The sequence below is a fragment of the Myxocyprinus asiaticus genome, chromosome 42 (assembly GCF_019703515.2).
Source record: "Myxocyprinus asiaticus isolate MX2 ecotype Aquarium Trade chromosome 42, UBuf_Myxa_2, whole genome shotgun sequence".
NCBI classification, from domain to species: Eukaryota; Metazoa; Chordata; class Actinopteri; order Cypriniformes; family Catostomidae; genus Myxocyprinus; species Myxocyprinus asiaticus.
The window spans coordinates 26,767,569-26,792,024 of record NC_059385.1 but is presented as its reverse complement, the minus strand read 5'-3'; the positions used below and the strand labels follow the sequence as shown (position 1 = coordinate 26,792,024).

The 24,456-nt window shown below is 40.4% G+C and overlaps 1 protein-coding gene across 1 annotated transcript in view; it reads right to left on the bottom strand.

Annotated features, from left to right (window-relative positions):
- Positions 1 to 24,456, bottom strand: part of LOC127432975 (protein FAM163B-like) — a 54,871-nt gene that overhangs the window by 12,313 nt on the left and 18,102 nt on the right. The window contains exon 2 of the mRNA XM_051684530.1: positions 78 to 193. Coding sequence (XP_051540490.1) covers positions 78 to 170 — 93 coding nt within the window. The 5' untranslated portion in view covers positions 171 to 193. The remainder of the gene's footprint in view (positions 1 to 77; positions 194 to 24,456) is intronic.

The window sequence follows — 24,456 nt, the reverse complement described above, 5'->3', positions numbered from 1 at the left end:
GGAGGAACAAAAGAGGGCAAGAGAGGAGCAATCCTCTTTGTGACGTGAGCACCATTGTGTTGCAGTCAAGGTCTCACCTGCAGCCTACAATAGCACAGTATCGCGATAATGCACAGTAAGATTACTGTAGCTAGAATTCCACCTGTAATAACCACTGTCCCGGCTGTCATTCGAAAGCCTCTCCATCAACACCCTGAGAAAGAGAAAGAAAACAGAGTTATAGAAATGAAGAAGGCAATAGACATTAGACTAGCAAGAAACGTCCTTGAAGTTGCTGATGACATCAAAGTAACCCTCCATACAATCGCTGCATGTGCTATTGAACTCCATTAGCTTCAATCAAATGTATCAGAAGAATGTTATGGACCTTTTAGCATGATAAACGTTTCTCTGCACTTATGATTTGAATACTAAAATCATGTTGAGTGTGATGAATGTGAATGGATAGAACAAACGGAAGAGAGAAACCGAATAGACCCTAGAAACAGATGATGAAGGTCAGAAGAAGAGGAAATGACTGAGAGATACCTTTTGACTGAGACTCAGATGACTGATTAAAAGGACGGGTAAGATAATATAGAAGATGAAGAAAAAAAGGTGTGGTTGATGGAGAGAGAATAAAAGAATAGTATTTTAAATTGATGAAGATCTGGTTGTCTTTTAGCAGAATATGGAGAGGGGAAATCCATGCTCGGGTTAAGTGCCTTGTTCAAAGGAGTAATTATACAAGAGCGGCATAGTAATTACAGTACCACTTCAGTTTCTGAATCTGGAGTAACCGCTAAAATTCAATCTGCAATGTTTGTTTTAGCAGCTTAGATCCTTAAATATTACGCTACCACTAACCAGAACAGAGGGCAAATTCACTAATTCACTTATTGCTTTATGCTGTGACGTGTTTCAAGTGGACTGAATCTATAGCCAACATTTGGCAAGCGATCATTTTGACAAGCTTTGATAGTTGAATTGTTATGATAAATTATTTCATGCTGCTCAGCGTGAACTGCTAGAGGGTGTGCCTCTATATTATGGAGGTAAATCAGTAGCAAAACTTTAGAGCTTGCATATTTGGATTTGAGAACTTGTACAATAAATATGTGTACTCTTAAGTAGAAATTTACACTCACAGCACTGATGTGAAAACTTGTAAAATATAAATTTGAAGTTGAATTTTGCAATCTTCACTCACAGACAATAATTCAAAGCTTGTGTTTTGAATTCACAATTGCAGACAAGTAGTCACAAATGTATAAAATGACATTCAAATAAATACAACTACAGACACAAACTTGTATTACAAATGAAATTTTGTACTTTAATTCATTTTCGCAGTACAACCACAAATCGGCACTTACAACCTCTCAAATCTGGCACTGCAACTTCATATCTTCCCGCCTTGACTTTTGCAACTACTTTTGCGAAAAACCTGTGGCAAAACTCACTTGTGCACTCACTTGTCATTTTATTGGTTGATGCCTAGCCAATGAATGCCACCGATGTGGATCGTGTTAACTGGGGATGTGCACCTGCATAAGAATCATTTCACTTGCCTTTTTTTTAGCAGATTCCTTCAATGTGAATTGCCAAGGAGCAAAGTAAAGACGTTTTGCACATTATAAAAATTTTTGGTAACATTATTAACCCGCTTTCATTCATTGATGTCTGTTCTAATGAATTTGACACTGTTTAAGAGTGATTTTAACAGTTTCACAAAGTAACATGGTAAAGTATGTTAATGTGGGACATTGGTTTGAATGGGACTTTACACTTGTCAGAGCAGTAAATCGCAAGTGGAATTATTTTATTTGCAAAATTAAAGCATCATAGGCTGAAATGTCTCAATAATTGGCCTATACACTTAAATTACATTATGTATGAAAAATAATATCTTGATAAAATGACTGATCTCTTATTATTGGTTCTGTTGGTCTAGTGGTAATGTGTCTGCTAACCATATATATTGGCCTAGTTTCAAATCTCCTGTGAACATCTGCATTTTTATTTACATTGTTATAAGAGCATCTTTTACTTTTCAAAGGTTCTGTGCATGACAATGTCATATGTTCAAAACTACCCATGACACTGCCAAAAAATGATCTTTCAGAACAGCACATTTTCTTTTTTTTCTTTTTTTTTTGTTTGTTTGTGGAGAGCAAGTACAAATGCCAAATTGACCAATGGGTGAGCATAAATAAGAATAAACCCTGAGAAAGCATGAGAAATTTCTTCAGAAGCGTAATAATTCTGTTTATTTGGCAAAATCTTAAGGTTTTAAATCTTAAATTGGTTTGACAATTTTAAAAAGCCACTTAACTATGTATGGAAAACGTAGTTCATATTTTTTTTTCTCAGTAATTCAAGCATTCTCAGAAAATTCAATAGATTGGCTGTCAGATTCAGTTACAATTTTGATTGATTTATTTAAAACAATTTTATAAATTGTTTGTCTGTGTATGTGTGTTTTACAAAATTGTTTTCATTATATCTGTTAAAAATACATCAAAATCTGCAGCAAAGCTACAGATGTATCCTATCTGCCCTGGATTTGAACCCAGGTTGCTGAATGTACTACCAGTGAGCCTAACCACTGGACCAGCATCACAGCTCCTTCTAAAACAACTTTGTTGATTTTCAGGATAATTAAGTCATTATTCATTATAAAGAAATAAAAAAAATTGAAAGTATATTATTGAGACATTTCAGCCTATGATACTTTAATGTTGCAAATAAAATAATTCCACTTTTTTACTGCTCTGACAAGTGTAATCACCAGTTCCCTGTCAAAAGCTACACTTAATGCTGCGCTTGATTAAGCGCTTATGGGAATGTCTTTAGAAGTAACCAGCTGTGAATATGTGTGCAACGCATCAATGAAATTGACTAGAACCTTTATAGCCTCTGTTGGTAACATCATCAGAATGCGCCAGTACCAGGGGCTATAAATAGATGTGCCACAGGTGCATCATCAGGTCTTTTGTCTTCAGACCACTCTGTGTTGTGTTTGTGCTTCTACAGCTTCTCAGCTCTCTATTTTTCTTCTGATAGGAGTTAATTAGTTGTCAGGCAGTGTGCAGAAAACTTTCTCTTTCTCTGTCATTCAAGTGTGGAAAAGACAAGAGAAAGAAAAAATGAGCGATCAAAAAAGCAAACGGTGTGTGTTTCCATGCTTACGTCCTATGGCTGAATCGGACACACACCAGTTTTGTTTTGTTTGTTTGGGGGAAGAGCACGCTGCTCTTGCATTGGAGCAAGGACAGTGTGAGCATTGTGAGCTGTTCACAGTGAAGACGCTGCACGCTTGTCTCGCTTACTTCCAAGAGCCAGCACCCACCATTCCTTTGTGGTGCTTGTGTATGGATCTGGCTGAGGAGCGAGAGACGGGTCCGTCCCTCGCTCTCTCTCCAGGTGCCCCGGTGCCTCTTCAGTTCATGAAGGGGACGATGAATCTCTTGGGTCTGCAGACTTTGAGTTGCCCACCTCTGAATGTTCCTCACGTGATGACAAAGCGGTTGAGGAATTACTCGAGGTGGTTACTTGTGCGGTGGCCAGATTACAGCTAGACTGGCCATGCGAACAAGAGACCCCCATATGATCGAAACTAGAAGACAGATTTCTGTCTGGTGGCCAGGGGAAGGGAACACAAAATGAGTCTCTCCTCTTCTTATTCTTATACCTTATACTTCCCGTATCTTTGTGCCTTCAACGTCGACATATTCGACTATCATGGGTGCTAAGGCACGGGGGTATACAATGATGCCACAGGTAAAAGAGATGCTTGTGGGCTACCTCTTGCCTGGTTCGACATCATCATTAAAAAGACCAACTCTCCCCACAAAGCCGTGTAGAACCGCCTCAATGCTTGTGGGGAAAGCGTATCAAGCAGCAGGTCAGGCTGGTGCTGCGCTACACACCATGGCGGTGTTACAGGATACCAGGCTGATCTGTTGAAGGACCTGAGTGCGGGTAGTACAATCAACGAGGAAGCATTCTCAGAGCTTTGACGAGCCACAGATTTATCTCTCCGTGCAACCAAGCAGACGGCTCGTGCTATCGGCCGTTCAATGGCTGCTTTGGTCAGCACGGACAGGCATCTGTTGCTAAACCTCACGGGCATCAAGGATAAGGACAGAGTATTCCTACTTGATGCCCCGGTCTCACCTTCCGGCCTGTTTGTCGACTCGGTGAATACAGTCATCATCAGGTTTCGGGAGGTGAAAAAACACGAGGAAGCCTTTGTGCAATTCCTTCCTCGCCGCATTCAGGGGGAGGGGCTACCGGCCACCCAGCCTCGCCCTGGTCCTTCTAGAAGGGAGGCTCAAAAACAAGGTGTGGCAAGTCACCCTCCTCCTTGTAAAGATTGGGGACCGGCTCGTCACCCTCAGCAGCCTCCAAAGCAAGACCTCAGGACCGTTATTTCCAAAAAGAAGTCCTGGCGGTCTTGCGCACAGCATTGTGGGGGTAGCCCCCCTCTTGACGGGATGTGCAAAACATCTACCCACTCCTTCCCAACACCCCCACGAAACCTTTCCATCCCCACCGCCTCTGGTGTTTTGGGGGGCAGCGGTTTCCAGTGAAATGTTGAGTGTCCCGATGCTTCCTGTTGTCGCTCAGGACACGGAACACCCAACATCCCCTCAACGGGCAGATTTTTCTTTGGGCCCAGGGCAAGCTCCTGTCACTCAAAGCAGTATATATCCCTGGATGCCTGAATGTGGGAGCTGATTTACTGTCCAGACAAAAAATACCAACGTGAGAATGGAAACTCCACCCCGAGGTTATGAAACAAATCTGGTTAAGATTTTACGAAGCAAAGGTGGACCTCTTCGCCTCCCAATAGACAGCGCAATGTCCCCTCTACTTCTTTCTGAGTCACCCAGCCCCCCTGGCTCTGGACGCGATGGTGCATACATGGCCCAAAATGCGCCTGTATGCGTTTCCTCCAGTTTCTCTGCTCCCAGGAGTTCTAGCCAGAGTTCGTCAACAAGGATCTTGCCTCTTACTGATAGCGCCGTGTTGGCCGAACAGGGTATGGTTCTCGGAGATAATATCTCTCCTCGACGGCAGGCCTTGGGCGATACCGGAGAGGAGGTACTTTCTGTCTCAAGCGCAGGGGACAATATTTAATCCCCAGCCCGAGCTGTGGAACCTTCATGTTTGACCCCTGAAGGGTACCAACTGAGGGACACTGGGTTTTCACCTGAAGTTATTGAGACCATTCTGAGTGCTAGGGATCCTTCCACCAGAAAAAGTTATGCCAATAAATGGGGTGACTTTGAAAGGTGGTGCACTGCACATAATGCAAATCCAGCTAATTGCCAGATTGCTTCAGTTCTGGACTTCCTGCAGGAGAAATTATCAGCAGGCACATGCCCCGCCACTCTCAGGGTTTATGTGGCCGCTCTGTCGGCTTGCCATGCCTTGATTGATGGGGTGCCATTGGGGAAACATCCTTTGCTTGCTCGCTTCGTCCGTGGGGCCATGCAACTGAGGCATCCCGTTAGAACCAGGATCCCTTGATGGGACTTAGCTATAGTCCTTGAGGGTCTGGTTGAGACCCCCTTTGAACCACTAGAGTCGGTGTCTGACAAGCTCCTGACTCTAAAGATGTTTTTTCTTATGGCTATCACTTCTTTAAAAAGAATTGAGGATTTGCAGGCTCTGTCTGTCTTGCCATCCTGCTTAGACTTTGCCCCAGGAATGGCGAAAGCAATATTGCATCCTCATCCTGACTACCTGCCTAAGGTTCCTTTCTCGACTGTACATCCGGTCACTCTTGAAGCCTTCTGTCCTCCGGCGTTCACAACGCCAGATCAGGAGAGACTTCACAGACTGTGTCCAGTCCATGCTCTTCAGGCCTACGTCCACTGTACTAGCCGGTGGTGTAAGTCAGGGCAACTATTCGTTTGTCATGGGGGCTGTAACAGGGGGGCGGCCGCCACAAAACAGACAATGTCACATTGGGTGAGGGATGCTATTGCCCTTGCCTATGAGGCATGCATTCAAGCTTCGCCAGTAGGCATCAGGGCTCATTCTACCAGGGGGGGTCGCTTCTTCTAAAGCTTTGGTGGGGGTGCCCCTCTGCAGCATGTTTGTAATGCGGCAGGCTGGTTCTCTCTGCACACGTTCATAAGATTTTATAGTTTGGATGTTCATGCCACTCCGGGCTCTCACGTCCTTGAGTCAACGTCACAAGCTCATGTCTGAGACCTTTCGCGTTCTTGTGAGCACACACTACACAACCGTAAGGGGTCCAGACACCAACAGTGCAGTGGCGGTATTCTCGTTCCCATAAGTGCTTAATCAAGCGCAGCATTAAGTGTAGCTTTTGACAGGGAATGTCTCGATTTACTTGACTGTAACCCTTGTTTCCTGAAAAAGCGGAATGAGATGCTGCGCTTCATTGCCGCACTGAGGATGTCCCAGGACTGCTCTTCAGACAAATATACCTGATGATGCACCTGTGGCACATCTATTTATAGCCCCTGGTACTGGCGCATTCTGATGATGTCACCAATAGAAGCTATAAAGGTTCTAGTCAATTTCATTGATGTGTAGCACACATATTCACATTAATCAAGCACAGCATCTCGTTCCGCTTTTTCAGGGAACAAGGGTTACAGTCAAGTAACCTGAGATGTTCCCTTATGACTCAGTACAATTGACATTGCATCAGGAAGCTGACGCTATGGGGAGTGTTCACTTATGTGAGAATGTTGTTTGTAGACTACAGCTCAGCATTCAACACCATAGTGCCCTCCAAGTTTGATGAGAAACTCCGGGCTCTTGGCTTAAACAGCTCACTGTGCAGCTGGATCCTGGACTTCCTGTCAAGCAGACGCCAAGTGGTTAGAATGGGCAGCAACATCTCCTCATCACTGACCCTCAACACTGGAGACCCGCAGGGCTGTGTTCTCAGCCCACTCCTGTATTCCCTGTACACACATGACTGTGTGGCAACACACAGCTCCAATGCCATCATTAAGTTTGCTGATGATACGACAGTGGTAGGTCTGATCACTGACAATGATGAAACAGCCTACAGAGAGGAGGTGCACACTCTGACACACTGGTGTCAGGAGCACAACCTCTCCCTCAATGTCAGTAAGACAACGGAGCTTGTGGTGGACTTCAGGAGAAGAGAAAGAGAACACAGCCCCATCACCATCACTGGAGCACCAGTGGAGAGAGTCAGCAGCTTCAAGTTCCTGGGTGTCCACATCACTGAGGAACTCACAAGGTCCGTCCACACTGAGGCCATTGTGAAGAAGGCTCATCAGCGCCTCTTCTTCCTGAGACGGCTGAGGAAGTTTGCAATGAACCACCACATCCTCACACGGTTCTACACCAGCACTGTAGAGAGCATCCTGACTGGCTGCATCTCCGCCTGGTATGGCAATAGCACCGTCCACAATCGCAAAGCCCTGCAAAGGGTGGTGCGAACTGCCAGACACATCATTGGAGGTAAGCTTCCCTCCCTCCAGGACATATATACCAGGCGGTGTGTGAAAAAAGCTCGGAGGATCATCAGAGACTCCAGCCACCCGGGCCATGGGCTGTTCTCACTGCTACCATCAGGCAGGCAGTATCACAGCATCAGGACGTGCACCAGACGACTACATTACAACTTCTTCCCCCAAGCAATCAGACTTTTGAACTCTTGATCTCTCATGATCAAAATACATCAGCACTGCACTTTATTACTCTTATATCTCACACTGGACTGTCATAAATTATATTCTCTCTTAACAACACACTGGCAACTTACTATCAACCAACAGCCTGAATGTCAATAGAGCACAATACAACCTACTGTACATTTTATATATACTATATATAATATTTTATTGTATGTGTATTCTATATTGTATTTTATAATGTACTGTAAGGGGGGTTCAGTGGGAAAGGAGGAGGCGAGAACCGGCTTGACGACTTAAATAATAATTTAATGAACAACTTAACCAAAAACACACAACCATAAACACACAGCGCAGCTGCCTGTAATTCTCTCTCTCTCGAACTGTTGGCCTTTATCCCTCGCGCGCCCCATCAGGCTGATTGGGGACCGGGCGTGCATCATTCCAGCCCGGCCCCACCCTCCTCGGCTCTACACTCCTCCCGGAGTTACCTCAGGCCGGGTAGCCCCCGGCATGACGTACATCCCCCCTTCCTCTCCGGGGGGCGTGCCTTGCGCCCCGACTGCTGGCGGATCATCCCCACCTTCCTTGACCTGGGAGGAGACAGGAGCGGAAAAACAACAACAAAAACAAAATAGGCAAGGGAAAGGCCAACACGGAGTGACAGAGAGAGAGAGAGGAGAGAGAGAAAAAGAAACTCACTGGTTCTCTGATGCGCCGTCGCGTGGTCCTCGATCACTCCTCCACCCTCTCAGGCGGACGGCAGCCGCTCCTCCCCGGGCGGACCGGAGTCAGACCTCCGACCCCCAGCGGACAGAACACCCCTCCCCGTTCCCGGCATCTCGTGGGGACACTCCTCCGCCCCTGGCAGCGGCCCTACCACTCCAGGTGGTCGGGGAGTCGCTTCCCTCCTCCCCCCATGGACGGCGGTCTTCTCTCGACCCCTCCGCATTGCCGGGGGACGGCAGGGCACTCCTCTGCCCCCGGCAGCGGCTCCATCGCTCCAGGCGGTCGGGGAGTCCAGTCCCCACTCGCCTCGCGGACGGCGGCTGTTCCCCACGTCCGGGTGGTCGGGCTACTCCGTCCCCCGCTGGATGGCAGCGATGCTCCCCTGGGTGGACAGCAGTGTCGAGGACTCTGCGACGGGAATCCCTCCTCCCTCCCGGGTTTCGGCACCAGTGTAAGGGGGTTCAGTGGGAAAGGAGGAGGCGAGAACCGGCTTGACGACTTAAATAATAATTTAATGAACAACTTAACCAAAAACACACAACCATAAACACACAGCGCAGCTGCCTGTAATTCTCTCTCTCTCGAACTGTCGTCCCCGGGCGCCTTTATCCCTCGCGTGCCCCATCAGGCTGATTGGGGACCGGGCGTGCGTCATTCCAGCCCGGCAGACCTCTGTTGCAGAGCCAGATTTGAGAGGTTGTAAGTGCTGATTTGTGGTTGTACTGCGAAAATGAATTAAAGTGCAAAAGTTAATGTGTAATACAAGTTTGTGTCTGTAGTTGTATTTATGTGAATGTCATTTTACACATTTGTGACTACTTTTATGCAATTGTGAATTCAAAACACAAGCTTTGAATTATTATCTGTGAGTGCAGTTTGCAACATTCAACTTCAAATTGTTATTTTACACGTTTTCACATCGTTGCTGTGAGTGTAAATTTCAATTTACGAGTACACATATTTATTGTACAAGTTCTCAAATCCAAATATGCAAGCTCTCGAGTTTTGCTACTGATTTATGTTCATACTATCAGCAGGGGTTTTTGAATATACACACAAATTGTTTGATATACAATGAGTACTCTCTAGATTAACTTGATCATTTATAGATATTGATTTCTAGATAGCTTTCTAGATTAATTTGGTTTAGATAAAATGAATACCTACACTGGCTCACAATTATTTAGCAGTTTTCTTATTCTATTATTTCTGAACATCTGGGTTTATTAGATTTTAATTTATTTTACATTTACACTCTGTTGACAACTTCCCCCTGTGGTGCATTTGTACATTGTTCTTGCACACTTTTGTTTCCTATAATGAAAAGAACTTGGATTTCTCTAACCAGGTTGCCTTACATTCTAATAAAGAACATGCAATTTGAATCACGTTGGAGTACATTTAAAAGTTGAAAAAATCGAATCATGAATCGTCTATAAGTTTGATAAAATTCGAGATTTAATTTATTTTCCATATAGCCCAGCCCTACCCAGTAGGTGGCAATATGCACGAAGAATGCTAATCGGTAAAATCAGAAGAAGAAGAACTCTTGTGAACGTGCAGGAGGGCTGTGTAGTGTAGATTTACAGTTAAAAAGGACTTAAATATCGATCTGTTTCTCACCCACACCTATTATATCACTTGTGAAGATATGGATTTAACCACTGGAGTCGTATGGTTTACTTTTATGCTGCCTTTATGTGCTTTTTGGAGCTTCAAAGTTTTCTTAACTATTCATTTGCATTGTATGGACCTACAGAGCTGAAATATTCTTCTAAAAATCTTCATTTGTGTTCAGCAAAAGAAAGAAAGTCATACACATCTGGGATGGCATGAGGGTATGATGTAGTAGCAGACAGTCACCTTTTCATGTCTGTTTTCTAAATTTTTAGAAAAATCTGTTTTCTAAAACCTTATGACTGCAATTTAGTGAACGCTTCCCCAATCACTGCACTCAAACCGGGACTCCGGGAGGATCACTACATGTTTAAGTGGTTTGAACCAGTTATTTTCATTAATTGGACTCTGGGGTGGAAATAATCCTTTATTTGAATGTTTTTAAATGGACCTTATAAAATACCTGGAGATTATATTTAAAACCAAGGACTTGAAAGCAATGCGATTTACTCGTATCTTTTTTATTTTTATTTTTTTTTTGTGAAATATACCCCCAGTGCTTGTTCATGTGGTTTATGTACTGTTGATTGTACTACTGTATATTCTTGCAAAGTAGTTTGAATCTGCAAAGTGCTGCTTACTCACATACGCACTCCCCTTTAAAATCATAAAATGCATTGAATAACATTTTATTTATATAAACACAATTTTTATTTGCTTCATCATCCCTGAGTAATGATTGAAAACTGAGGCAGGTCTGTAATATTAAGTAATTGAGATGAATTGTACATAAATAGACCACAATAATTCCACACTATTGACACTGCCATACCGATTCTGATGGTAGTTGAATAACACTGCAATCTGAAGCTTCGGAAGTGTGATAAAGGCCTATTAAGTCATTGTCATTCTTTTCAGAGCAAATAGGACTCATTTCTATGCAAATTGGGCTTACTATACAGTAGAATGCACCTTATTCACAAAAGTCTGCGCTATTTGCCTGACGCAATAAAATTGATGGCAAATTACCATAAGCAGAAAGCAGGCAGTAAATGGAATTTTGTATAAAACAGATGTTTGTGTACATTAAAGAACGATTACGGCAGCAATAATTCATCAAATGATGATCAATTAATGGAGAAGAGTGTTATAACCAGGCATATACTGTATCCAGACATGCTGTGCAGTCAAGCGCTCTTTCAGCATTTTAAAGAGCAGATTCTGGTCTTCGTGCAGTGATGGAGTGGACTGATGCTGCACAGTAGGGCTGGGAAAATTTTTTTATTCTGTTACAAATCGCGATTCTTAATTATTTTAAAATTGTGATGAAAAATAGATTTTTTTATTTAATGAAAAACATTAAATAAATACAATTATTAATAGATAAATACAGGGAGCTATATTTGTGCAGTGTTCCACACTAACAGGTTTTCTCTCTGAGAAGTTTTGTCTCTTTAATTCTTTACGTATAGTCCTTTAATGCACCGCTGCTACAGCCAACGAAGCGCCATTTGTTCACTGTCGGACATCAAAATCCTCTGCTGTGATCAATGTTCCTGGTATGCATAATCCACAAGTTAATTTGAGAGGTGTTGTGGATAGTATTTTTCAGAAGTCATTCTGCAGATTCTGTCTGACACTGCTTTAATAAATGGTTTTGTTGTAAAAAGGCTTATCAAACTGTTGGATGGCATAAACTACATGTTGCACCAAAATGTTCATTTCTAAGCTGTTATAATAAAAGGGTTGGAATCTTTTCGGGATGGAAAACAGATACAGCACATACATTTCAGAATCTACCCTTTTATTAAATTTTTACCCTGTCTTAAAGACTATCAGGTTTGGGGAGTGATAGAATCCATGCAACGACATTACGTATTTAAAATAAAAATTGAAAATAAGTATCTGTATTCCATAAAAGTAAATATTTAAATAGTTGGTAATCAGAATACAGTTACATAAAAAAAAGTTCTTGATTACTTAAGAGACTATTTTGCATATTATTTCTTTCATTTAAAGGTGTAAGCGATTTTAGCGTTCTGAAGCTTTCACGTGACTGAGCCATTGAATTAGCCACGTCCCATCATTCCAAAACCTCGCCCTATGAAAATAATTTTGAGACCAAAACCGAACAAAATAGCAGCATTGTTTGTTCCTGTGGCTGTCAAATTCAACAGTGGCACAATAGCGACCTCAACTGACAAACATTATGAATCACTGCCTCAATGATCCGCTTCATATACAACACTATGAGAACGAGCAAAATGATTGACAGGTGAAAAGCGTCAGTGTCCGTGGACATATTTTTTTTTTGCTGTTTACAAAGTCTACAGCTGTCACAGAGACCAGTGAGATATCTCAGGACACTTATTAATATATTTAAGGAAGTAGGAACATTTTTTGCATACTTTTCATAAAAAAAAATCGCTTACAGCACCTTTAATATTTAGTCTATTCAGTTGAAAAACATTTATTCATATAAATGATGCAATCTGAGGAACGTTTAAACAGCAGTGAAAAATTTTCTTAAGAAGTTACATTCATGCAAGCAGACAGAGAGCGCTATTATGGGTGAAAAGTTGGATTTGACATAATTATTTAATATGTATGATAAAGTATGTAATTCTAAGTAATAAAGTATGATTTAATAAACACCCCCACGTCAAAAGACTGCTAAGCACAAGGACATGAAAAATGTACTTGAAGCAACGCTACAGAAGATATTTAGGCTTTTTTCAGATAATGTACTTTTAATATACGTTTATTTTGTCTGACTGTACTAACAGAGTTTTCCACTTGTTATATTCAAAACAAGTGAAAAAATCTTCCAGCGCTAAATAAGTAATCAAAAGTATTTTGTTTACATTACTGACCGTGAGTAATCTAACTGAATGTCTTGCAAATAACATTTTACAGCTTTTTTTAATTATTATTATTTTTTTTTATCTAGAGTACATTTTAAAATTAACCCTCCAAACCCTGAAGGCTTCTTGAAACTCCTTTAGTGTTTTATTTTGAGAGGCATCTGTCTCGGCCAATCAATTAAGCTGTCCTCGAGTCCTTCTGCTCTCAAAAATCAAATTAGGCCTTTCTAATCGGATTCGTCCTGTGGCTGAATGCAATCAATCGATCCGGGTTGGAAATGAAACAGGACTGTTGGTTTTCATTTGATTGTGAGAGAGCCAGCTAGCAGGCAACATTAATTGTGTGTCAGAGCTAATGTTTGATATTTGGCTGAAATCAGTTTGCTATTCCCGTTGGCACACTCTTGATGATCTTGTTTGTGAGCACTGACCTATAAAGATCAGTAATACTGGGACTCTGTGATTAAAAAGTGACAATTCCATTTTTTGTTTTTTTACATGAGCGCAGAGTCAAGCGTAAATCCAGTAAAAATACAGCATTTATGCACAGAGTTTGCATGTGCACGTTACTATAGTTCAATGAACCCAAACAGGTTATCCATTAGTGTGTAGCAGTCTCTCACGGGGATACTGTAATTACATTACTCTATGAAGAATATGTTAAATATGTATATTGGGCCTCATGTATTCAGACAGAAGACAAAGGCAGGCCTAACACAGTTGTAAAACCTAACTCAGGCCCCCATATCAAGTCATAAATCTTACTGATAAAAACCGCACCAAAATCAAACAAAGGGAGTCCAAAACAGACTACAAATCCCATGAAAACTTGCTCACTAAAGGATCGAACTCTCAACTCCTACTGGATGAGGCACACGACAGAACGCACCTCAACCATGACATCATCAGGAGTAGAAATACCTCTGAAATGCTTCCGGGATTTGCTTCCAGCAACTTTGCTCGCTGTGTGTAGACGCAGCTCATCGCTGCTCTCAGGTGCATCCTCGTGGCACAAGGAAGTAACGTCCGACTTGAAACTGTGGTCATACAATCTCCATCTTGCTGGACGAGTTGAGATTACTCTGTGTTCCACCGAACACTCTAACGGATCTGCAGAAGTGAAGAGAGAAAAGATTTCTCTTCCATCTTCAATCAAGTCGACATTGCTAATTTCTCCGCTAGCCCGCCGAGAATCAGCAGCCGTACCGCCCGCCGACAGAGCGAGGAAACGTCATCACCCAAGCCTCGAGGAACCGAGTCGGAGTTAAAGGAGGGATGAACACACATTCTACCTGTGTCCTCATGCGATTCAAGTAAGAGGTTTACGTCTGGGCAGAGATAGAATATTATAGTGTGTTATTCTTGTGTATCAAGGTTTTTGCTTGTACAGTTTACGGACCGCCATGTCCGCTCATTATTAATACTCAGGGTATTAATTATCACAAATTTGATTTGCTGTATTGTAGTCCAACCACATTGGACTGTTGTGCATTTCCGCCATCGCGGGTGAGACCGGCAAACTGAGTTTATCCATTAAAGAATCAAAGACCGCGGGACGGTTTACGAGCCGTCCACCGCGTCTCTGAGTGATAAACTAACATCTGCTTTCTCTCCCACGATCATGAAATCGGCTTTGGGGCCATCACTTAATTCTTTCTCTCTCTCGTACTAACACACACACACACACACACACACACACACTCTCACACACATACCCTCATGTGTTATAGGATTATTTTGATTTCCATATCTAATCATATCACTGTTTAGTTTGTAGTTGTAAATCGGAAGTTTATTGACTGCATTGTATGAATTATTAATTGATATTACTGCATAAATAAACTTTGTTTATATTACAAAGAGAAGTGTTTTGGTTTGTTTTGCATATGCCTGTGTCATGCTGACGGCATGTCAGTGCTCGGATTCAAGCCTTCATTCATTGTTTTCTTCCCGAAAATCGATATTCTTCAGATGTCGATTTTCCTAAGAAAACAATCTAATATTGAGACTGTTATACTATCTGGTTATTAGTCCCTGATTCCAGGGTGGTGCCCCGTCAATGTTAATCCTTATTAATATTCTATTGATTTTTGATAATTGATTATTATCTTTGACGATTGTTGATTTTGAAGGATCAGTAAGCTAGTGTTAATTTTAATTAATGTATCATAGATGTTAATGATTGGTGATTATCTTTGATAATTGTTGATTTAAAGGATTAAAAAAGCTAACTTTGATTCTCATCAATGTTCTATTGATTTTAATAATTAATAATTATCTTTGATAATTATTAATTATTGCTAATAACCAAACCCGCTCCTAAACGTAGCGCACTACATTTACTGGAGCCCCATATGAGGTTTTAATGAGTTAGATTAAATTAATTAATTTAAATGTTAATTAATAACTAAAGAAATAATTATTAATTATTTCTGATAGTAACACTGATCTAAACAACCAGTAAAGCCCTACATGTTCAACACACAACACAGAAACACACAGCCAACAACTGAAATATTGTGTTGACTAAACACAAATTTGTCTACATAGAGTAAACATTTTCCATTGATGCATGACATGGGCACACAGGCAAGTCCATTCATGTGACAGAATAAGAACACAATCTGACAGGAGACATGCATATGGAGACATCAACCTGCTACAAAAGTCATTAATTTCTGCACAAGTGATTAGATTGTATGTGAAATCCATTGTGACTCAACAAGACATCTCCAGATGAACACATCTAAACTGCATGCACAAAGGGGTTTGAATATAGATGTGCCACCCTGTATGAATTTCAATTCTTGTCCAGTTAGTGCTGGTGTGGTATTGGTTTAGCGTAGTATGTTGTACACCTGTGAAAATCCAGTTGGTGAAGCTGGTCGACCAACATAGTCTTTTTGGTCCAGGCCTGGCTGACCAAGGTAGTCTTGCTGGTTACGGGGGGACCAGCATCCCATGCATCCTAATGCATCTTACGCTGGTGACCTGCCATGCTGGCTTTTTTAAGCAGGCTACATAATATAATACAACATATATGTGTTACTATTGTGTAGGCTGTACTATACATGTGCAAGGATACACTTGCAGGCATAACCGTTGTCATCCCACGCTGACTACATGACTGTAAGATCTACATCCAGATCTTCACACATAAGCAAGATTAACTTTTGTAGCAAAATCAATTTTGCATGAAAAGACAGAAATTGACCTTTGATGTTGCTGTTTTTGCTTGGCTGTTTTAAACTCTAGAGGATTTCGTAAAGCCTTGGTTATATTTCAGCCTGGTCTCATGAAATTTACATGAACATGACAAAATGTTTGCAATGCAAAATTTCCGTGCTGCATTTCACGATTGGCTGCAGGTTTCCAGTGAAATGTCCAGCTGGGGGCGCCAAAAGCAAGTAAAATGGTGTCGTATTCAGATACAGTTTTAAGGTGAATTTTAGATTATTTATTATTTTAAACATACCTCCCTAACCTAAACTTTTGCCTGAACCTAACCAACAGTGTTTTCAAATATAAATGAAACGTTTAAAAAAGACATCCTTACCAAATCAATGCCTAAACCTAACCATTTGTGTTTTAAAATGCTGAAGCCTCGTCCACCTCATTTCGTGCCTTTTCTATCACTCTGTTATGGCACGTGTTAGCTTGAATTCATGAATGGACTTAAACAACATTCCTCCGACACTAAGTCCAACGCCCTATCAGGTGAGCTACCCTGCAAGCTTGTCATGTTAGAATAAGTGTGCATATGTAGGTGAGTCTGTAATACAAGCATTCAAATGTATTGTTTTTCAAAAGATATGTTTGAGTAAAAGTATGTGGATATCATAAAATAGCAGGGTCTGAGTAGTAGAGAAAAAAATAAGTATTTAAAAAGTCATAATCAGCCATTTAAGTCATGATTTGAGTGAAAGTGAATAAAACACAGTTGTTGTAGCACCTCTAGTGTTCATTTCACCTGGCCACTGCAGGGAATTTTACCTGGAGACATGTATAAAAAGTTTGGCAAAAATGTACATAGTCACGTTTTCACTATGACACCAGGTTGCTAGATTTGGATAGCTTTATGGTTGTGGCTTTTCAAATTATTTGGTTGAATTTTCTAATTTTATAATGGGATGGGGTGATCTCAGAGTTCAAGCCCAGTCCTGTGCTCGAGCCCATCCATTTTGGACAGCACGCAAAGTCTGTTTACCTTAATGCGCTCCAGGAGTAGGATTTCATGAACCAGTGAACTTGTTAATTACTTTTGTTGCCTCATATAACATTCTGTATCTTAAAATGCAGCTTATATGCAAAAAAGCTCTCTGTATAGCTCTGTATATAGTATAACTAGCTTGCAGTGAAAATTATTTTTTTGTCAAATTTTAAACAGATAAAAGAACAAATAAACCTTCTGTGTACAGAAAAGCTCAATACAAAATTGACTTAAAATAAAACAAATATAAAGCATAAAGGACAAATTTACATGGGGCAAAATAATTAAATATAAAGGCTTAAAGTAATAAAACATCATCTCTTATGGAACTAAAAGGGCAGCAAGTCTTTAAAATGTCATATATATAAAATTTTGGTGTGATCTCATTAGTATTCAAATAGATTTGTATGTTTGCATTTACACATACATTTTTGTACATTTGGATGGAAACTGAAACATACATACAATATCAATATATTCACCGCATTTACATATGTACTGTACATCTTTACAAATTTACTGACGACTGGTTGGAACTGAAATTCACAAACCTTTCGAGGACACTGCTGCAGGTGAACCTGTTCAATACTCCGACACCATCCCATAACAGGATTTTTATTTTTTAGTGAATGAAAGAAAACTTAATAGAATGACCCTTAAATGGCATATTTGTAAATAAATAACATAGAGATGGAACTAAACAGGAATAATCATTTCCACTTTCTATAGCTTATCATCAAACCTCAACAAGTATGAAATCCAAGTGAAACACAGTCCACGTTCGGAGGGATGGATGCCAGTTGGCGCTGTCGTGCGCAGGGTTAATGCGCATGTTTTTCTTTTTTCTGTTTGTTTTGTTCAGGGGGATGTTCGGGTTTTGAGGGTTGCACTAATGTTGGAATGTTGTCTTTCTAATCTTGTTTTTGTCACACAATTTATTTTTTCTTATATGTCAAAATGTCAAATGTTAATATGAGTGGATTGTCTCTCTCCACGTGGAATGTTGGGGCACCCCATAAAAAGAAGGAAGGTTATTTCTCTTCTTAAGCGTAAGAAATATGATATAGTGTTTCTTCAAGAAACGCACCTTTCTCCGCAGGAAGCTGAAAAATTTGGAAAGATATGGGGTGGCCATTTTTTTTTATAGCGCTGGCTCGAGTAAGAGCAGGGGAGTCATTACACTGATCAGTAAACATCTACAATTCAAATGTCTCAAACAGAGTAAAGATAAATTAGGAAAGAGTCATTGTTGTTTTAGCAGAAATTCAGGGACAAAGTCTTATTTTGCCTAATATTTATGCACCTCACATTGATGATTAGGGCTTTTTTATAGATCTTGAAGGGATGTTGCAAGCCACTGGCACCCCTCATGATATAATATTGGGAGGAGACTTTAATCTTTTGATGGACTCAGTCCTTGATCATAGTGAAGCAAAAGTGTGCAAGCCCCCTAGAGCAAAATTGATGCTCCATAAGATTTACTCTCTCTCTCTCTCTCTCTCTCTCTCTCTCTCTATATATATATATATATATATATATTATTTCTAGGTTCCTCATTTCATCTGTTGTTGATTGCTCAACTGGAAACATTTTAGTCTCAGATCACGCCCTGGTGTGTTTTGAGGTGTTGCCACATATGGAGAAAAATAAATTATGTAGCTGGCATTTTAATGTATCCCTTTTGCAAAATCCTGAATTCCAACAAATGCTAAAGACTGAAATCAATGTCTACATCGAAACCATGGTGAAATATTTACCTCGGCCATAGATATTAATACTGCTTTTAAAGAATTCTATCTTGATCTCTACAGTTCCACGTCTTCGTCTACTGATGAGGATATTAGAAACTTTGTGGAACCATTAGAACTTCCTAAACTGACGACTGAGCAAAAAAATTCTCTTGATTCTGAGATAACCTTGGAGGAGTTTGGCGAGGTATTTAAAGCCTTGCCTACTCTTAAAGACACACTCACCTGCTGGTGATGCCAATCAGAAGATGGGGACACAACCCATGTTTTTTGGTGGTGTGTTAAGATATAAGATTTTTGGTTGAGGGTTCAGAGTTTTATTTGTGATGTATTGGACACTCAAATTTCATTTTGCCCCAGACTCTGTATTTTAGGCGATGGGGTGGTCATTAACATAGGGTATAAATACATAAAAAATTGGGTCCTAGCCAGTGTTATGATCGGCAGACAGGTCATCCTTAGGGGATGGAAGTCAGCTGGAGCGCCCTCATTTCAAGAGTGGTGCATAGAGATGGGCAGGGTGGCAGCATTCGAAAAAATTTCATATAGAAGGTTGGGAAGCTTGGATTTATTTAATAAAAATATATATATATATATATATATATATATATATATATATATATATATATATATATATATATATATTTTTTTTTTTTTTTTTTGTGTGTGTGTGTGTGTGTGTATTCTTATGTTTGACCACAGGGATATTTGTTAAGGGTCAGGGTGGGGTTGGGGATTAGGAGGGGGAAAGGGAATAATGGGGGTTAAAAGCTGATTTGGTGTTTATATGTTTGCTTTTCTGTTTCATTTGTCTGAATCAATAAAAAGTGTTAATCGGAAAATGCTGTCAATTGAGCTTAAATTGTTTGTTTTTTTTCACTCCACAAATTCAAAATGATGTCTGTGTTTCCTCCTTGTTTATTATCACTATCACAGAAAAACAAACACATGTACATATGTACATTATTCATATTTTTGGAATATGTGTAGATTAAGTAAAATACTTTTAAAGTACATTTAAAACTAAATTGAAAGTCAGTAACTGTAATCTGATTGTGATAATTTAAATTATTATAGTAAACAGATTACAGTAACAAATTATTTTGTTATCAGATTATACCTAACACTGCATACAAATACTAATCCTGAGACCCTGTTGACAATTTATGTAAACAACCAAGCAAAATATACGCAGAATGTTGACAATAATCAAATGCACTACAAAGGTTGCCAGGCCCATCAATATCACTGTATTTGAACTTACTCGCTTGGAGGGATATTTGGTAAATGCAAACATGTGCTTTTGTTTATTCTGCATTAATTCCAAAATAAATACATGACTATGTCTTTATTCACCAGTTATAAAGAATAACTAGCCTATTTTCATGTCTAAGTCACACATCAAACTCAGTAAAAGCACTCCAAGACAAACAACATTAAACACTGCTGTGCCATATGCACCCTGCATAATTTTTCTATTTGTGGTTTGTGACAAAGTGTTACCCTTGGCAACCCCACGGCTACTGCATAGGTCTATTTGAGTAATACTATGTGTCTGAGTGTGTGTGTGTTGAGGGATCGAGCGTGCAGGTATGCCATTATATAATTAATTCCCACACAAATGAAGGCCATTGAGTCATAAGTCTATAAAGGATCAATGAAACGGTAAACCCTCATCGATCCAAATATATGACAGGAGGGACGTGTATTCCCTTAACAAAAACAGCTTTTGTCTAATGTACAGAATATCATTGTTTATCAGAAACGTTTATCACCTAACATTGTGATGGTGAGTTTTGTATGGGCAAGCACCAAAGTAACATTTCCTCCAAAATATGTTCAATCTAGTTGCTGTAGTTATGCTGTGTGAATCGTGACAAACATAACAATGTATTGACCTAAAACTTGTTTCTGTCATTGCACGAGAAATGGGTGTGTTCAGAATCTTTCTAGGAATTGTAATTATCAAAATGAAATGTGAGCTACTGCAATATACCCATGGAATTCAACATCACTAAATAAGTAGTGTGCACTAGTCTGTCCGCCCTAGTCATTATGCCCTATGCCCTACAAAAAGATGGAATTAAAGGTACTCAAAGGTGCATCTTATCACCATGGAAATGGCAAACAGGTATGCTGCTTGAGTGGATCTCACCCACACATCCAGTGATGTATCCACATACAAATGAAAGGCATATGCTGTAAATTACAGGTGTTCAACCATAAGGTTATCAATTTGTGACTTGTGTATTTGAGGCATAATTATTGTCCATATCATCAGAGGAAGCTCAGAGTTATATTAATTAGATAATGGAAAGTATAAATTGCTCACATGATATATAAACTATTGCATTACATGGAACATGTATCAATTTGAATGTGAGAGCAAACTAGTAATTTCTACCATGTAGGTACTGTGAGTTGTTTTACAAATGTAACTTATGGATTTCTTCTCAAATCAAACTAACAAACCATTTGTCTTTTAAAATGACAAGACTCGTAATCTAGGGGTTAGTACCAACGTGGTCTCAGCCTCAGATGGTATACCCACAGACTGCACACAATCCATACACTGACTATCTGATGCATACTGCACACACAAATGTCTGGTTGAAATCAGCAGTTCCAATCTGAATGGCTGGTGCTTTGTAACTTCCAGAAGTCAGATTGCAACAGTCTTTCTGGAAGTTGTATTTACATTGTACCATGGTTGTTTGCCAAAGTTTTCCAGGTGAGTGACAATAAATCTATGAATGAGAGTTTTGTCAGAGGCTCTGAGTAGTAAGTAAATATGCACAAGCAGAATTGTATATTTTGCTTTGTTTTCAAGTTATGTCTGTGAAATAATCCAACTTGTTCTCACAGAATCACGTTACTACACAGTACCTAAATTTTTATGAGATGATTTTTAATTGTATAGATGTACGTATCCTGGTAGTTTCTTGACTTTTATTCACTTTCACACAAATCACAAGTAAAATGGCAGATTACCAGTTCATTAACACTTTTCACATTGTTCCTCACACAATACTATCTTATAACATCTAAACACTTTTACTGCAGCACATGACTTGTAAGGCAAAACATTTTAACGTTTGCATCACATAACCAACTACATTTAAAAGCTTGTTCAAGTGCGATCAAATTGTGCGGTAACTCAAGTGCATTGCAGGACCGTGGTATGAGTCCTGAAAAGCACACAAGTCAACATGTGAGCTGAAAGTGTCACAGAACACCACAAAAAGACGTAGTTGCTTCAGAAAAAAATAATTCTTCTAACATTTGCTTTAATGACACTATCGGTTAGGTTTAGGTTTAAGGTTTAAAGTAGGGAGGTCGGTTTTGTTGATATTAAAATCGACAGAGCATTACCTTAAAAAAAGGTTTGTTCTGTACTCATGGATTTGGTTTCTTGTGTTTATTTTTCTGAATTTTAATTAAAAGCCTGCACTTAGATACAGTCCCTTTTATCTTTTGTTTCTGCAAACATTACAAGTACTTGTTACTTGTAGACAGACAGACGTTCTACATACAAAGACTAGACATATTTCTGCTATTATTCCATTGTTTTCCATACAGGCCTTTATTGACAGACACTACTGTGCAATTATTTCAATTATTTTTTTCCAAAGTTAATTAATGTGGTATCAGCTAATTAAGATAAACCCACTCCGAAATGACACATAAAAAAAGGAACTGTGGTTGGTTGCTTTACATGCTGATCAAATAATCTATTCCTGTCTCTGCAGCCAGGTTAAACGTCTAGGTTACTGTTGTAACCCCCGTTCCCTGATGGAGGGAACGAGAAGTTGTGTCGATGTAGTGACACTAGGGGTCGCACTTGGGAGTCCCAAACACCTCTGATGTTTGAGAAATGGCCAATGAAAATTGGCGAGTGGAATTTGCATGCCACTCCCCCGGACATACGGGTATAAAAGGAGCCGGTGTGCAACCACTCATTCAGGTTTATGCTGAAGAGCCGAGACAGAGTCCCGGCGATCACAGCGGGTAGTTCAGTGTTGTGGCAGGAGGGACACAACATCTCGTTCCCTCCATCAGGGAACGGGGGTTACAACAGTAACCTAGAAGTTTCCTATTTGTCACTCACTCGACGTTGTGTCGATGTAGTGACACTAGGGGTCCCTATACAAAATGCCACAACCAGCTGAACTGTGTTATGTGGATCGGCGTGCAGGTGCAGGCAGGCCACTGCGTGCCAAGTAACAAGTGCACCGGCCCCATCATAACCTTCCCTTTGTAGGAAGGCTGTACTTCCTTCGCCAGTTGAGGAAGTTCAACCTGCCACAGGCGCTGCTGATACATTTCTACTCAGCGGTCATTGAGTCTGTCCTCTGCACTTCAATAACTGTCTGGTTTGGTTCAACTACGAAATCAGACATCAGAAGACTACAAAGGACAGTTCGGACTGCTGAGACAATTATTGGTTGCCCCCTTCTGGCCGACGCTTCAGAGCTCTGAGCGCCAGAACCGTCAGGCACAGGAACAGTTTTTCCCCCAGGCTATCTATCTCATGAACAGTTAAAACTGCCCCTTTGAGCAATAATTAATGTGCAATACACAGCTTAGTCTTTTTATATCACACATCCTACCTTTTCTGCCATTACATTCCCTTGCACAGTATATAACCGATTTGTATTTAGATTTGCACTACTTATGTGTGTGTATGTATGTGTGTGTATATGTATGTATGTATATGTATGTATGTATGTATGTGTATATATATATATATATATATATATATATATATATATATATATATATATATATATATGTATGTATATATGTATATATATGTACGTATATATGTATGTATGTATATATATATATATATATATTGTCTATTGTGTATTCTATATATACTTTTTTCTTTTCAATATTTATCTATTTTTTATTCAATTTTAATTATTTTTTAAAAGTCTTGTTGCTGTTTTTGTATTGTTGTGTACTGGAAGCTCCTGTCACCAAGACAAATTCCTTGTATGTGTAAGCATACTTGGCAATAAAGCTCATTCTGATTCTGATTCTGATTCCCAATGCCCCGTGCACGTCATATGGACCCTCGCCCCTCGAAAGCATAAAAGGGGGGGTCAGACGTGCCCACAATGGGAACAGGCCGCACCAGCTGGTTCTGCCTTTTCTCTTCTTTCTTCTCCCGGAGGAAGAACTCGCTTGATTCCAGCTGTGGCCAAAACGTATTCACGTCGGGGTAGGTGTCCTTGGAAAAAGACATCGCGGAGACCACACCCTGCCTGAAGGGGAGGTGATTGTGTGGAAATACGTCACATGGGCTTACCGATTCTTTATCTGCAGTATCGCATGTGGAGGAAGTCCCCGTGGTAGGTCCTACCCAGAGGGGACGGAGCTCTATAAACACGGCGACGGGTGGCAGAGGGGACTCTGCCCAAGGGAAGACATGGGTCTACTATTAGGGAGACCGTACCGTGGAAGATTATGTCATATGGGGTTACTGACAGGAAACCAACGCATATGGAGCACCTATCCCAGAACAGGGGCTGACCTGAAGAGGGCATAATGACACAAGTACTGGACCTGGCGTCGAATTCCTCTGCTGAATTTGCTTGCAGCAGGTGCTGAGGGAGGAATCCAGGGTTCACCGATTCCGGGAACTCACG